At 35.0% G+C, this 14,349-nt stretch overlaps 2 protein-coding genes across 2 annotated transcripts; one reads left to right on the top strand and one right to left on the bottom strand.

The window, feature by feature from the left end:
• Window positions 1-204: 204 nt before the first annotated feature.
• On the bottom strand, window positions 205-1,282 carry LOC132253477 (uncharacterized). Its single transcript, XM_059735643.1, has 2 exons — window positions 890-1,282; window positions 205-788 (listed from the first exon to the last, which is right to left on the bottom strand). The coding sequence occupies exons 1-2, from the start codon at window positions 1,198-1,200 to the stop codon at window positions 560-562; spliced, it is 540 nt and encodes a 179-aa protein (XP_059591626.1). The 5' UTR covers window positions 1,201-1,282; the 3' UTR covers window positions 205-559.
• Window positions 1,283-2,904: 1,622 nt separating this feature from the next.
• LOC109121843 (uncharacterized) lies at window positions 2,905-13,418 on the top strand. The gene is made up of 4 exons (XM_059735642.1): window positions 2,905-3,839; window positions 3,915-4,177; window positions 5,902-5,959; window positions 13,115-13,418. Exons 1-2 carry the CDS (start codon window positions 3,002-3,004, stop codon window positions 4,085-4,087), a joined length of 1,011 nt encoding a protein of 336 aa, XP_059591625.1. The 5' UTR covers window positions 2,905-3,001; the 3' UTR covers window positions 4,088-4,177; window positions 5,902-5,959; window positions 13,115-13,418.
• Window positions 13,419-14,349: the final 931 nt, after the last annotated feature.

The raw sequence follows: 14,349 nt of genomic DNA, 5'->3' as shown, positions 1-14,349 counted from the left end.
CCACAGTGTCCTCAATCCACGTATTCAACCTGGTTTGTGAGGCCAACTTCCTCCTTTTAGCAATGCCCTACACCATAAACAAAAAAAACAAAAAAAAAAAAAAGCATCTAACTAAGTTAATTACAACTAAGAACATAATATAAAACTTGAGATTTAAAAATTTATACCCACCTGATTAGCATGAGCGACTACATTTCGGTCGTATCTTAGAAATGTCTGTACATCGTCGGATACAGTTTTAGTTTTTCGCAATATATCAACAAATCGACCTTCATTGGGCACATATTGAGTCCAATCCCGCCGATCAGTCCACCTATGCATCTTTGCCAAGATAATTTCACTAGTCACACCCTCAAAATCGAGAATATCATGGGCAACCAACCGATAAAAAAGCTTTCCGAAAGGCCCCAAAATATGGGGTGTAGAGGTAAGCTGAGCATCCTTCGTCTGCATATAATAGAAAATTTAAGTTAAAAAGAGAGAATATCAAATTAATAAATTAAAATATAAAATAAACAAGTTAAAACAAATTTTTGTTACCTAGAAAAATAGGACCCCTTCAATAAGCTAAGGAAATCATCAAAATCCCTAGTTTGGAATTGTACCCTTTTTTTTCCACTAAAATGCCTCTCATAAAGTTTGAGAAAGCAATGAGGCCACTGATATGATGATCATTAGAAATACAGATCAATTTTGCCCTTCCCTCTTTTATAACCACATTTTTTCTCTTTAAATTTCCAAGATGTATGCCTTTATCTCGGACCAAAATAACCCCTCTCAAAATGTCCCTGAGAATGTTAAAAAACATAAAATCAAACACAATACAAAAAAAAAATGACATAAAAAAACAACAATAATAACAACAAAACCAAAAAATATACTCTCTCACCTTGCAATTTGTAAAAATTCTTTAGAAGGATGACCTGAATGAGTTATGATCCTGTTACTGTTATTGTGCAACCATCCATATAGCGTATCATTAAATTCTTCATAAAAACAAAGAGTTTCTCCTCTCACTATTTTTTTCAAGAGTGGTCGTAAGATATACTCGCTATGAAAGCGAATTGCAATCTCATAGAATCCGTCAGCATCTTTGTTAGTGTGAAGAACACACCAGCCATGGCCCTCGAGTTGGGTTGTAGTGAAGGCCCCCATCTTACAACCACGATCACATGTTAGTGTAAACTTGTCTCTCTCCATGTTCCCTGCCAAGGTGAGATGTGTTATCTTAACATCTAACTAGATAAGAAAATGATAATTCATTGTGGTGTAGATAGCCTTCTCTTCCAGTTCCCTTCCTGTTGTGTCAGGATCAGGAGCAGGAGCTGGAACAGTGATATGTGGGGAAGACTAGAGCTTCTAGCCAATGGAAGTCCCAACACTATCATGCACACTTCCTTAACAAACACGGTTATGAAAACACCCAACCTATAGAGTCCACCTTTCTAGATGCAAAACCTTTTCCTTAAACCACTTTAAGCCTCTAATGAGCACTCTTTCTACGTCGAATCCATCCTCAAAATCTAACAGTAGCAGGGCACCCCAAAGTACTGAAATCTTCACCCTCTCTCTCCCTCTTTTAACGACTAATAATGAATCACCCATCTTTTCAATGATATCAACTTTGGCATTGGGTTTGAAGCCCCTCTATACCTCCCGACCAAACAACATTTCAACTATTCCTCCCTACTTTGCAACTTCCTCTCCCAAAGTTGAAGCCAAGCTACTTCTCCTATTGAGCCTAGATCCTACTAAACCACATCTACAAAAGGACACTTTTTATGTCTCCACTGGTGAGTTACACCTCTCCTCTGCTAAGGGGAATTATCATCAAAGAAGTTGATTTCAATGGCATTTGATTCATGGCAGATATCTACTTCAAATAACTCAGAGATTCCGGTCAATACAATTGAAGCCAAAAGATTCACCAAGACCATGTGTACCTAAATAGGCATGAATAATGAGGCAATGGCATTGTATCACCTGTTAAAATATGAAGATTACTTCTAAAAAGCAGGAAAAGTCTAGCATTTCAGTTGGAGTTGATAAGCTATCGAAGCCAACTATTAACATCAAATAGTGTTTATTTAAAAATATGATCATACTACATTATTACAATACTTAAAAAACTGTGGACACATTACTGAGGTTTCAAAACCTAAGTCTAGTATATGATAAGTATTAAGTTCCCTAAAATGGCAGACCCTAATTCAATCCGTACAAAAAGTCACAAACTTAAGCCATTAAGCAATAATAAAATCATGGGATTATTTTAAAAAATTATATGTACACATATAAGGATTTTAAAGCTTACATAGTGTCATCATTTAGGTGGGTAACAACCAGCAAAACATTTCATTTTTAAAGGGCTTCTCCTGATTTTGGTAAGTAAAATTTATTAGACTTCACAAACGATAAAAAACGAACAATGAGGAAAAGTTTATAAGGATTCTTCCCACTGTCATTCAAGAATGGAACCTTTGATGGCAAGCATGATGCATGACGAACTTTGCATAGATAAGCTAACCAAACCAAAATGAATGATATTATAATGCAGAGCCATACCATCTTTCTGAAAAAAGTTTTATTCACCCAATTGGAATTCACCGTAAAAACAAGCAATCCAACTACACTAAGAAATCAAAACCCTAACCAAACAAACCAGATTTGATAAAAAAAAAAAATATATATTTCAACCCATAAACAGATCCAAATAGTATAAGAACAAGAAATCAACCGGAGACGATAAAAAATTTTGATCACACGATTCCTCAAATCCCCCAGTCCCACCAAAAGACACCCTAACCCTAACCCTAAAAGAACCCACAATCCAATTCAGAAGGCAAATGGAAAGAAATCAGAACAAGGGAGATTAGCAGAAACGAAAACAGCAAAACCCTCGTACTTAAATTATTTTTTTTTAAATCCATGTTTAACCATGATTTCTTATGCTTGTTCTTAAAAGTTGAAGTATTATTGAAAATAAAAATAATTTTGTAAAATGCAAAAGTCGGAAACCCTAGAAATTGAGATGGAATGCAAAGGTGTGCTGTTGGTAGCAACACCCTCACTTCTGCTGGCCATCGATCCGGCCAGGTTGACAACCCGTCCTGAAAAGGATCTTAAATCTCAGATGCCATCGCCACCGGTCTTCAAGGTGCTCAATATGGTGGCGAACGGGTTTCCCTACGGTATGCGCTTCTTCGTACGGGAATCCAAACTCTACCTGGTCGGCGACGAAAAAAGCGCGGAAGGAGTTTCCATGGAACAACTTTATTACGAGGAAGACGACATCGAGGTTGATTCGTCCTTCGGAACACAGGGGGCTTCCCCTTATATCTACGTATCAGATCTCACCACGCCCGATTCCATCACTGACTTATGTAAGCTTCCGACCGCCATGCTTGGCCCGAAACCTAATCCCTATATTGCGGAAGTTGAAGGGAAGATATATGTGCTTTACGGCAATCCATATTTCTACCCTCAGGACGATCTTCTTTTTCCAACTTTCGAAGTTTATGATCCATCTGTGGGCCAATGGGAAGCCCTACCTGATCCTCCTTTCTACCCTCGAGAGAATTGGATAGACGTAGAAGAGTTTGAAGTACATGCAATTTCAGTCATGGGAACCAGTATTTATGTGAAGGCTAGCAAAAATTATCATTCTTACAATGTCAATACCAAAATATGGGATTCGCTTGGTTCTAAGTTCTCTGCCACACCCCTCCTCCATCCTATGCAGTCTTGTATTCATCCTGCCAAGATTGTGCCCCCATATGATGACATCTTCATTGGCCTTCATAGCGCCACCGCGTTTGCAGTCTTGATTCATAGCGATGGTACTTCTCCTTCTTATCAATTCTTGGATGAGGTGTTTAACGAGTATTACAAGTACAATTTGATTTCAACCTCAGGAGCCGTCATTAATATGGGTGAGAAGGAGATGTGCGTCATTATGGCAGGTATTTGGGAAGGCAAACACACTACCGCTTATATTACCACTTTTCACATTGAGAAGCTGCATGCCTCAGCTCAGGCCCCCGCTGTGACTAGTGCCGAAGGTTCCTCAGCTCCAGCCCCCAAGTGAGCCAAGCGAGCCAAGACTATTGCGCCTCAGCACCTGTTCAAGATAGTGATGAGCTACCACCTTTTTTATCTGTCACTTGCTTGACAAAAGGTTTCTACAACCTTCATGCATGGGGCCTAGAGAATCCTGTCATTTGTAGTGCCTACTTCCATTCATGGTCTGTCTTCAATCTTTTTCTCTCCGTGCATTTCTACATAATCTTTCATTACGTTGTATCCATTTCTATGTATTATTTTTCATCTTGTGATATCCATTCCTATGTATAATCATTCACTACTTTGTATTTATCCCCACGCCTCTACATACAATTATTCATCTTGTGGTTTTCAGTAAAAAATTGCTACTTTGCTTATAAAACCCCAAATTACCTTGATGGGGTTTTTTCTTACTCACTGTCATAATGCACCTCTAGGGTTACCTATGACAGGATATCTCGTTCTGATATACCAAATCCAATCCTAATTGAGCATAACATGTTTCTTCCCAAAGTTTTATATGCAAAGCACCTATTCGCATGTGCATGTGCATCATAGTTTAGAGATGAGGATTGGGGCTGAGTTGATACGCATACATAGACATGGATGTGCTTTGAATGTATATAAAAGAAATTATAGTCATGTTCAATATATTTTAGAATAGCATTAACCTATATAGCTAGAATATTCAAACTATTACATCTTTTTATGGTGATTGGAAGGAGGAATCTTTAACATCATTGATCTTGTTGCTTTAGACAAAAAGGGTAGAGTCTCGTCAACTAGATATTTACTTCAATTGCCAAGATGCAAGTATTGTAGGCAGTCATCAATATAATTCAATATTACAAAACTCAAGTCCAATTTGGGGGAGAATGATGCCAGGCATCTTAACAAAGAAAAAATTGAAAAATGGTTTTTATTTTTTGTAACTTTGTTGGTAATTTGGGTTGCCATAATCCATTCAGTGTTGTATTTTGATAATTTTTATATTGTACGCATCAAGACAAGTGTTAGACCCCGCTTACTTCGCCAAATGAATGGAAGTATGCAATGTCTTGGCATTTTCATGTATGTTAAGAAGTGGCTGAAATCTTTTTCTAGGACACAACTACCATAGTTCCAACTAGCAAAATATATTTCTATATTGTTTTTAGTTAGGGTTATTGGATTGGTCAGTTTCATAAAGATACTTTTGAATTTTGAAATCATGAACTGAAGTGAAGCATCAGTGTTCCAAAGTGTTGTTTTCCTTTGTTTTGAGATAACTTTGTTTTAATGTGGTTTTCAGTTTGATTTTGTTTTATTTTTAGTTTTAAGTTTTATTGCTTCCATAGTTGATTTTCATCTTTCTTTGGATATAATTTATTCTTAGGGTTTTATTGCTCTATTTTCCTTTTCTACTTTGTTGCTTCTGTTAAAGCTTATGTGGCACATTTTTCTTTTCTACTTGGTATTTGAGAAGTTGTGAAAAGCTTTTTTCTCTGTACTAGTGTCTACTTGTGGTATTATCCTTATTTATTTATTTATTTTTACCCTGGGCGATGAAATTTTTTATTTGGGTTGGTACGAATCTCACAACATAGGTTCATGTTTGTGGGGAAAAAATTAAACTTACTATTGTATTATTTTGAGATTTCTATAGCACTCTTAATTGCAGAGCAACATGCTTTGGCTTAAGTTAGGTCGTTTTTGTTGTTAGGATAGATATAATTCAAATTTAGGTGTGTCATTAGGACAGGGAGCTTCATTGTTCCTGGTTGTCGTCTGCTTTTGTTTATTTTTCATTTTCTGTTTCATTTCTTTTTCCTAATTTTTGTTCGGATTTTGAATGACCAGGGAAGGATAGAAGAACACTGTATTTAGCTTGAGATCAGTTTGAGCGCTTTAACTTGAGGTACGTACAAGGCCATTTAGCTTTTGTGCTATGTTAATATGGTAGAAAACTAAATGGAGATTTGGAAATTTTGGATGCTTCATATGATTAGAGTCCAAGGAGGATCAATAATAAAATGACATATTCCCTTGTCAATATCATGACTTTAGAGCTTTATTCAATATGTTGACAAAATTTTTCTTTATTGTGTGTTTTTTTTTAAATAAATTAGTAAAAAAAAAAAATTGGTATGCTTCACTGATCAAATATATTGATCATCCTTTTGCTTATTTGGAATTCATTATCAAACCATTGTTAATATGCATGCTATCGAGTCTTTGAAATAATGATAAGCAACTGTGCTATTGTAGTTCAATTAGAAGTCAGGAGAACCCATGAGAATTTAAACATTCTTCTTAACAAAATGTTTGTACCCATGTGTGTGTTTAGTGACCAATTATGTTTAAACATCTTTTAATTGTTTTCCTTATTTAGTCTTTGTGTTGCTTAGGAATCATTTTTTTTTTTTTTTGATAAGTAAGGCAAAATGTATTAATGTAGAGACGGAAAGTTACAAAGTATACAGGGGGTATACAAAGCAACTACCCCCTCTAAAAGCAAAAAGAAGCCCAACAAAGTCTCACCACCCCTTAGTTGGACACTAACCATTCCAAGAACCCTATAAGGGACAGACGTTCCTCTCTAATATACAATCTAGCCCAGCTCCACAAACTACAAACAAAAGAATTGTTAAGCTTTTGAATATCTAACACTCCCCCCCTAAAAGTTAGTATATTCCTTTCCTTCCAAACAGTCCAAAAAATATACAACGGTATGGATTTCCATATCTTTTTCCTTTTCTTTCCCACAAAAGGGCCCCTCCAACTAGTTAAGACCTCATTTACAGTTTCTGGAAAGGCCCATTGCACACTTGATAACCCAAGGACAATATCCCACAGAACTCTGACCATTACACAGCGAATAAGTGTATGATTTACAGTTTCTTCTTCACAACCACACAGAAAGCAACAATTAGGAAGCTGTCATCCTCTTTTCTGGAGTCTATCAAGAGTGAGCACCCTCCCCCATGTAGCCTCCCAAGCATAGAATGCCACCTTGGTTGGAATTGAATCCACCCAAATGCATCTTGACGGAAAAACAATATCATTGGATCTAGCCACCAATCTATACGCTTCTTTAACCCTAAACTTTCCATTCTTTCATCCCTTCCAGCAGACTGAATCTTCCTCCATAGAAAGCTTGTAACCCCTTAGAGCATGGAGCAAGTCCTCTATCATATCCATCTCCCAATCATTAAAGTCCCTCAAAAATCTTAGATTCCAACCCCCTTGACTGAAATTTTGATCCCACATCTCCTCCACCGTAGCATTCCTATGGGAAGCCATAGCGAATAGGCAAGGGAAATTTTGGGACAGCCTTGTACCATTACACCAAACATCAGTCCAAAAATTAATTTTGCTTTCCTTCCTTGCTATGAACAATGAGGAAGGGGAGGTGACCCTTGATCTGTAAACTCAATCAAGCCAAAAAGAGTGAAGAAGTTGGAAAAATGGGTGGAAGGTGGTCTTTGAGGGTTCAAGCTGGAGTTGGGAAGAGTGGCTTGAAGGTTAGGTTAGGGGTAGGCTTCGTTTAGTTATGCTTTATTAGTTTTAGTTTGGCAGCGTGTTGGTCGAATGGGTGCTAGGAAGAGTTCCTTTTGTTCTTGATCTTTAGGGCGTGGTTCTTGTATTGGGCAGTGTTTGTTTCTTTTCCCTTTTGCGTGCCTTTCAACACCTTTTGTTCACCTTGTGTGTACTTGATGTGCCTATTCCAAGCGCTTTCAATATATTTTGCCTTTTACCTATTAAAAGATGTGTACCTAAGTTCGATATTCATGTGGCTTGGGGCAATATCAGGGTTAAAGATCAATTAGGGAAAAACGAGTTGATTCCTGTTGGGGTGGTTTCAAATATAGAGGATATGATTTTTATTTTAGGATGTAGTGCAAGCAATCTCATAACCACCTTTTTGGGCTTTTCCTTTGTGAGCCCCTTTCAGGTCCTCTTGGTTGTGGGATGGGATGGAGGAAAATTTTCATAAAAGGTTTGCTTTGTGGAAGATACAATATCTATTAGGAGGAGGAAGCTAAACTCTGATAAAAAGCACTTCGTCTAACTTGCCTATTTGCTTAATGTCTCTTTTTGTCATTCCTAAGAGGGTAGGTGTTGGGCTAGGAGAATGATTAAAAGAGATTTTCTGATGTTCATAATTCATTTTCAAGTTTCATGGGGGAGACTCCCTACCCATTTAATGATAGAAACTTTTAGAGCCTCTTGGGAACCTTTTTGAAAATGATTTTCAAAATATAAATTTTGAGAATTGTCTTCAAAAATAATTTTGCAAATTGTTTTAAAGAACAACTCTGATATTTTTTGAAAAATAATATGCATGTTTTTTTGTGTTTCCAAATATTTTTAAAAATAATTTTTAGTTGTTATATTTTATTTTCAATTATTCTTTATATTTGTATTAATAATTTTAAAATAGCTCTTATAAAACAAATAAAAACAACTAAAAACAATTAAAATGTCATAAAAAAATATTCGGTTTTAAGAAAAAGTTCTCAAAAAACTGTTTTTTGTCAAAAAATTACCAAACATGTGTTGAAGCCTAAAAAACAATCTTTTTTAAGAACAACAAATTGCTTTTAAAAACAGTTCCCAATCAAGCTCTTACTTTTTAAAAGTAAACTTGTAGCTCGATGGCTCTAAAAGCAACCGCTTACCCACTTAGGAGCATTCAAAATTGCTTCAAAAAGCTTGCTAATCTCTTATTCTTTTTAAACTCAATGCTGCTGGTTAACTAGTTGAATGGAAATCACTAGCATAACTTTCACTGCATTGTATGCCTCCCAAACTATGAAACTCTTCTTTGGAAAGTGCTAGAGAGGCCACTGCAATGACCGATAACATGCTCCCTCCAACACCGACCTAGTCAATTGGGAGTGTGAGAGAATGTTGGAGACAACCATGACATTTTCTCTTCATTCTCTATTACTACTTGCTCTTAACATTTTTGGTCTTACAGAGAAAAGTACAAGGAATTCTCATTTAATGTCACTGTAACTTTTTACAAGCTTTTTTTTTGGATAACTTTGGGTGTCCAGGCCAGCTTACGTGCACCTCCACTAATCCCGCAAGGCCTTGAATTTAAGGATCAGGTAAATCCTCCAATGGCCCTGAGAGGACTCGAACTGATAACCATTGGAGAGCAAAGCCCAAGGTTGGACCAATTGAGCTACCCCTCAGGGTTAACTTTTTACAAGCTTTTTAATAGATTTTAGGAATAGTTTGGTGATGGTGAGAATTTTACTTGGCTTTGCCCATGTAGGACTTTACTAAGGTCATAAAATGAGGTTTTCCTTCCCTTAACCAGTCTTTCTCTTAGTCTGTTTGCGCTTTCCCTTCTTCCATCCTCTTTATTTTTCAAATTTTAAATGAAAGTCTTTCATTTGTCCAAAAGTTTTGATTCAATGTATGAGGGTTGGAAATCCACATCTTCAAGTAAATGGGAGGAACCTTGGCAGAGGCTACACTAAAATAATTATTACTGGTAATAAATCTATGTTGTTGAAGGAATTAAGAACATATCTTATTATTCCACCTCTTTTTTATATCCTCTATACATGAAGATATAATAATCCTAACTTGAGATATGAGATATATATATTTTATTAATCATAAATTTAATCCTCTTATCCATTTTCTTCATATTTTCTATATTATTCGTTTTGTCAAAAACAAAAAAGTTGTTCAATTAAAAAACCTAAAAAATATGTAAATTAATAATTGATTGCGAAGCTGTTGCACGAGAAAAGCAGGTCAAAGATTGATCTATTGCTTTGCTTTGGAACAAGGAGCTTGTTTGTGTTGTTCCAACATGTTATCCCGTGAAAAGGTTTTCCACATAAGTTGTTGTGTATTGGTGGATGTGATTGCGTTTTGAATTTTTATTTGTAAGGCATCGAGTAAATCAGTTGAATTCTTTTTTAAAAAATGGCTTTTAATTTCTTGGTAATCACTTGGCTTATACTTCTTGATTGCTGTTCTATTAGTTAAAAGAATGATATTGATACTTATTGGGATCTTGCATTTGAAGAAAATTTATACAAATTTGAAATTTTCAGTATTAGAGAGAGAGAGAGGGAGAGGACTGTGTATGTGTTGTGCCTTGATCAAATACTTGTCAAATTACCTCACAGATGGTAGTAAATGTTGCTTTACTATTTTAAAGTTTTTTGGTTAATTGTCAAACATCTATGTCTAAAGCAGCTGATGGGCATGAGTAGTCAAACAGTGTTTCCTTGGTCTTCTTGCGGTTTCGGTTGTTCACATATGTCTAAAGTAATTGTCACTCACCTTCATCATCCTATCGGGGTTGTGGAAAGATGACCTTTTGGATCTTGGGTTATGTAACTGCAAACTTTTATGTATTTTTCTTATAAGATTTTTGTGTTATACACCATAGATCTTTATTGAATAAACTGAAAATTGTATATTTCGTATGCCCACTCCAAACTAAGAATCCATGGTAATTTACTGTTGGCATCATATGAGGAAAGATCAGCTGAATATACAATTTCTAGAGAATCCTATGACTGCTAGTTTTGCTGTGGATATAAATAAAGATGCTAACTAGCTGATGAAAAAAAATAAATTTTCCTCTCCTTTTTTTGGGATTTAGGGTAGGGTGAGGCAAGGGAGGATGGGTTTTGTTGTGTTGGTGTGCTTTATTTGTTGTTCAGGTTAGTGTAGTTTGTGTTTCATTCCTTACTTTAAATAAGTCTTGCGACTGCTGAATGTACATGTTGTTTACCAAAGTCCTTTCTTCTCATTGAATACTTGGGAACTTTCTTTGAGTTCTAACTCTGCTCTACTGGGCAGAAGGTAAATGGGCTAGATAATGAGTACATGATTTTTCTCCGTAAACATGACCTGGGTGCTAATTGCTTTGTTGAAAATTGGTGATATGATAGCATTGAGTTTAAAGGATAAAGTTGTGTCCCCTCCTTTACTCATCTATATGTCTTGATTAAATTGAGGAGTTGATTTAGGACACAACATCAAATGGTTTTTTGGAACAATGCTTGTACATGTACTTATCAAAAAAAAAAAAAAACAATGCCTGTACATGTAGGAACAAATATTTTATTGTCATGGAGTAGGTACAAAGAAGGGTGAAAAATTCTCCCCCTAAGCACAATGACTATATAACCCTGATCAAAAATGGAAAAAAACTATCTACCTTAGATATTGTTAAGAGATGTGCATCTAAAAATGTTTCCAAAAAATTCAAGAGCTTTGGAGGTTGGAACTCCCCTACAAAAGAAATCAATTTCTTGGCTCCATGTTTTACTAACAGATCCGCCAAATGATTTGCTGCATGAGGAATTCAACGGAATAAACACCCCAACTCTAGAGTAATGTCAAAAGTTTGGCGTAGACATCCATCAAATCTCCACAAGCTTCTCTCCTTCTAATTTACCTAAGATGGGACTATTGCTGAATCTTTTCTCCTAGAAGGTTGGAAACCCTCAGCTTTAGCAAGCCTTAGCTTTCCAACAACGCTAAAATTTCCACCACAACGACTAGATGTACTCCAAAATTCTTAGAGAATGTTTTTTGCTTATGTTTCGTGATGGTCTGTTGGTGTTCCTGTAATTCCCAATTGTCCTAGGTTACTTAAAGAGCATCCATCAAAATTTTGCTTGATGATGTCTATTGGAGGAGACATTCATGTAGGTTATGTTTGGGCAGTTATATATAGTATGGGATACAATAAGAGATGGGGTAATATATTTTATCTCATGTTTCGTTGATGAGGAGATATGATAAGTTATCCCATTACTTATTATATCTCATCCTTAACCAAACATAGGACAATAAGTGGTAGGATATATTATTCCACATCTTTTTTATATATCATATACACAAAGATATGATAATCCTAACTTGAGATATGATATATACATATCTTGTTAATCATAAATTTAATTTTCTTATCCATTTTCTTCAATTTTCTATATTACTCATTTTGTAAAATAATAATAATGAATAAAAAAATAAAAAAATAAGTAAATAAATTTGTAGTTTAAAAAGAAATATTTTTTTTTTATAAATGTAGTTTAAAAAGAAATATGAAAAATATATTGTAAAATAATAACTATTTAATACACGCAACTTGTATTTTATATTTAACAACATGGTATAATATTTTTTATTAATAGATTTTAAATATTTTAATCATGAATATTATTAATAAATAAAAATTACCTATTAAATTATAAATTATAGAACAATTTGTAAATAATACTAAAATGTGAGATTTCATACTTTTTTTAATAGTGAATATTGGAATGCAATATGTTATTTATATTTTAAACAAGTATCGAACATTCACAAGTAATAAATTTTCCTTTATCATTTTTTTATTTATTTTTCAAACCTGTATAAGTATAATATAACATATCTTATTGAATATAATATGCAAGGGTATCATGCCTAACTAAAAATGACATCATAGGATAGAATATTTCTATATTTGAGGGTTAGGAGTCCACATCTTCAACCAAATGGGGAGAACCTTGGTAGATGCTACACTAAAATAATAATTACTAGTAATAAATCTATGTTGTTGAAGGAATTAAGAACTGATTGCAAAGGTGTGACACGAGAAAAGTAGGTCAAAGATTGATCTATTGCTTTGTTGCGGGACAAGAAGCTTTTGTTGTTCAGTATAATTGATTATTGGGTTTTTAAGTGGCTAATTGAAGATCATGGTGTTTGGTCTTGTGAAAAGGTTTTCCATGTGAGGGGTTGTGCATTAGCAGATGTGATTGCATTTTGAATTCTTATTTTGAAGGCAACTAGTAAATTAGTTGAATTCATTTGTTTTAAAAAGTGAAACAAAAGAACCAAAAAAAAACATCCCAAATCTCAAGGGAATCACTTGGCTTATGCTCCTAGATTGATGTTGTTTGACCCTAATCGAGGTCTTGATTTGCTCTTTTAGTTTAAAGAATGATATTGATACTTATTGGGATCTTTTATTTGAAGAGACTTAAACAGAACTTCAAATTTTCAGTATTACAATATAAAAGTTCTTTTGATGTAACAGGGCAGCCAAGCATCATATATCCATCTCAACTGAAACGAAAAGAGGAGAGAAAGGCAGAAATGCTATGGATACTGTTTTCTGGTGCAATCAAGTACTTGTAAAATTACTTCAAAAATGGTACTAAATGTTGCATTACTATTTTAGCGATTTTTGGTTAAGTACTTGTTAGACATATATGCCTAAAGCAATTGATGGGCATGGAGGTTGCTTGCCTTTTCTGTTGCCCACATTTGGGTATAAACGTAGTGATGTAATCATGGATTACACTTTATTTTGATCTGATTTTATTTGTGTTGCCCTTTCATCTACAAATCTCATGGATATACAATGGTCAAGTAGCCACAGCTCCTTGGAACATCTCATGGATTTAATGATCCAACTGGACATTCAAATGAGTAAATTTGTAGTAAATGGAAAAAGTACATTAGGGTTCTTTCCTCCTAAAAAGGTTGTATTATTAACATGAGAGGCTTATAGTTATTTGTTTGCCTTTTGCTCAATAAGGAATTCCCAGTCGTTGGTAAATGAGGGGGACATATTTCTAGTGCCTGGTTTCCTCCACATTCTTCTCTGGATAGCTTAGAGCTTCTTGATCACAACAAATGTGGCATAATTGTGAAACGAAAATAGGAGAGAAAGGCGGAAATGCAATGGATACTGTTTTTTGGTGCAATCAAGTACTTGTAAAATTACTTCAAAGATGGTAGTAAATGTTGCATTACTATTTTATCAATTTTTGGTTAAGTGCTTGTCAGACATTTATGCCTAAAGCAACTGATGGGCATTGAGGCTGCTTGCCTTTTCTGTTGCCCACATTTGGGTATAAACGTAGTGATGTAATCATGGATTACACTTTGTTTTGATCTGATTTTATTTGTGTTGCCCTTTCATCTTCAAATCTCATGGATATACGATGGTCAAGTAGTCACAACTCCTTGGAACATCTCATGGATTTAATGATCCAACTGGACATTCCTGCCATAGGAGATCAAATGTGGCAAAAGTAAACATCTCATTTTTTGTTTAAATGAGTAAATTTTTAGTAAATGGAAAAAGTATATTAGGGTTCTTTCCTCCTAAAAGGTTGTATTATTAACATGAGAGGATTATAGTTATTTGTTTGCCTTTTGCTCAATAAGGAATTCCTAGTCGTTGGTAAATGAGGGGGACGTATTTCTAGCGCCTAGTTTCCTCCACATTCTTCTCTAAATAGCTTAGAGCTTCTTGATCACAAT

Source organism: Vitis vinifera, chromosome 19 (genome assembly GCF_030704535.1).
Source record: "Vitis vinifera cultivar Pinot Noir 40024 chromosome 19, ASM3070453v1".
NCBI lineage: Eukaryota > Viridiplantae > Streptophyta > Magnoliopsida > Vitales > Vitaceae > Vitis > Vitis vinifera.
Note: the sequence above shows the minus strand (reverse complement) of the source record. Positions and strands in the feature narration are given on the sequence as shown.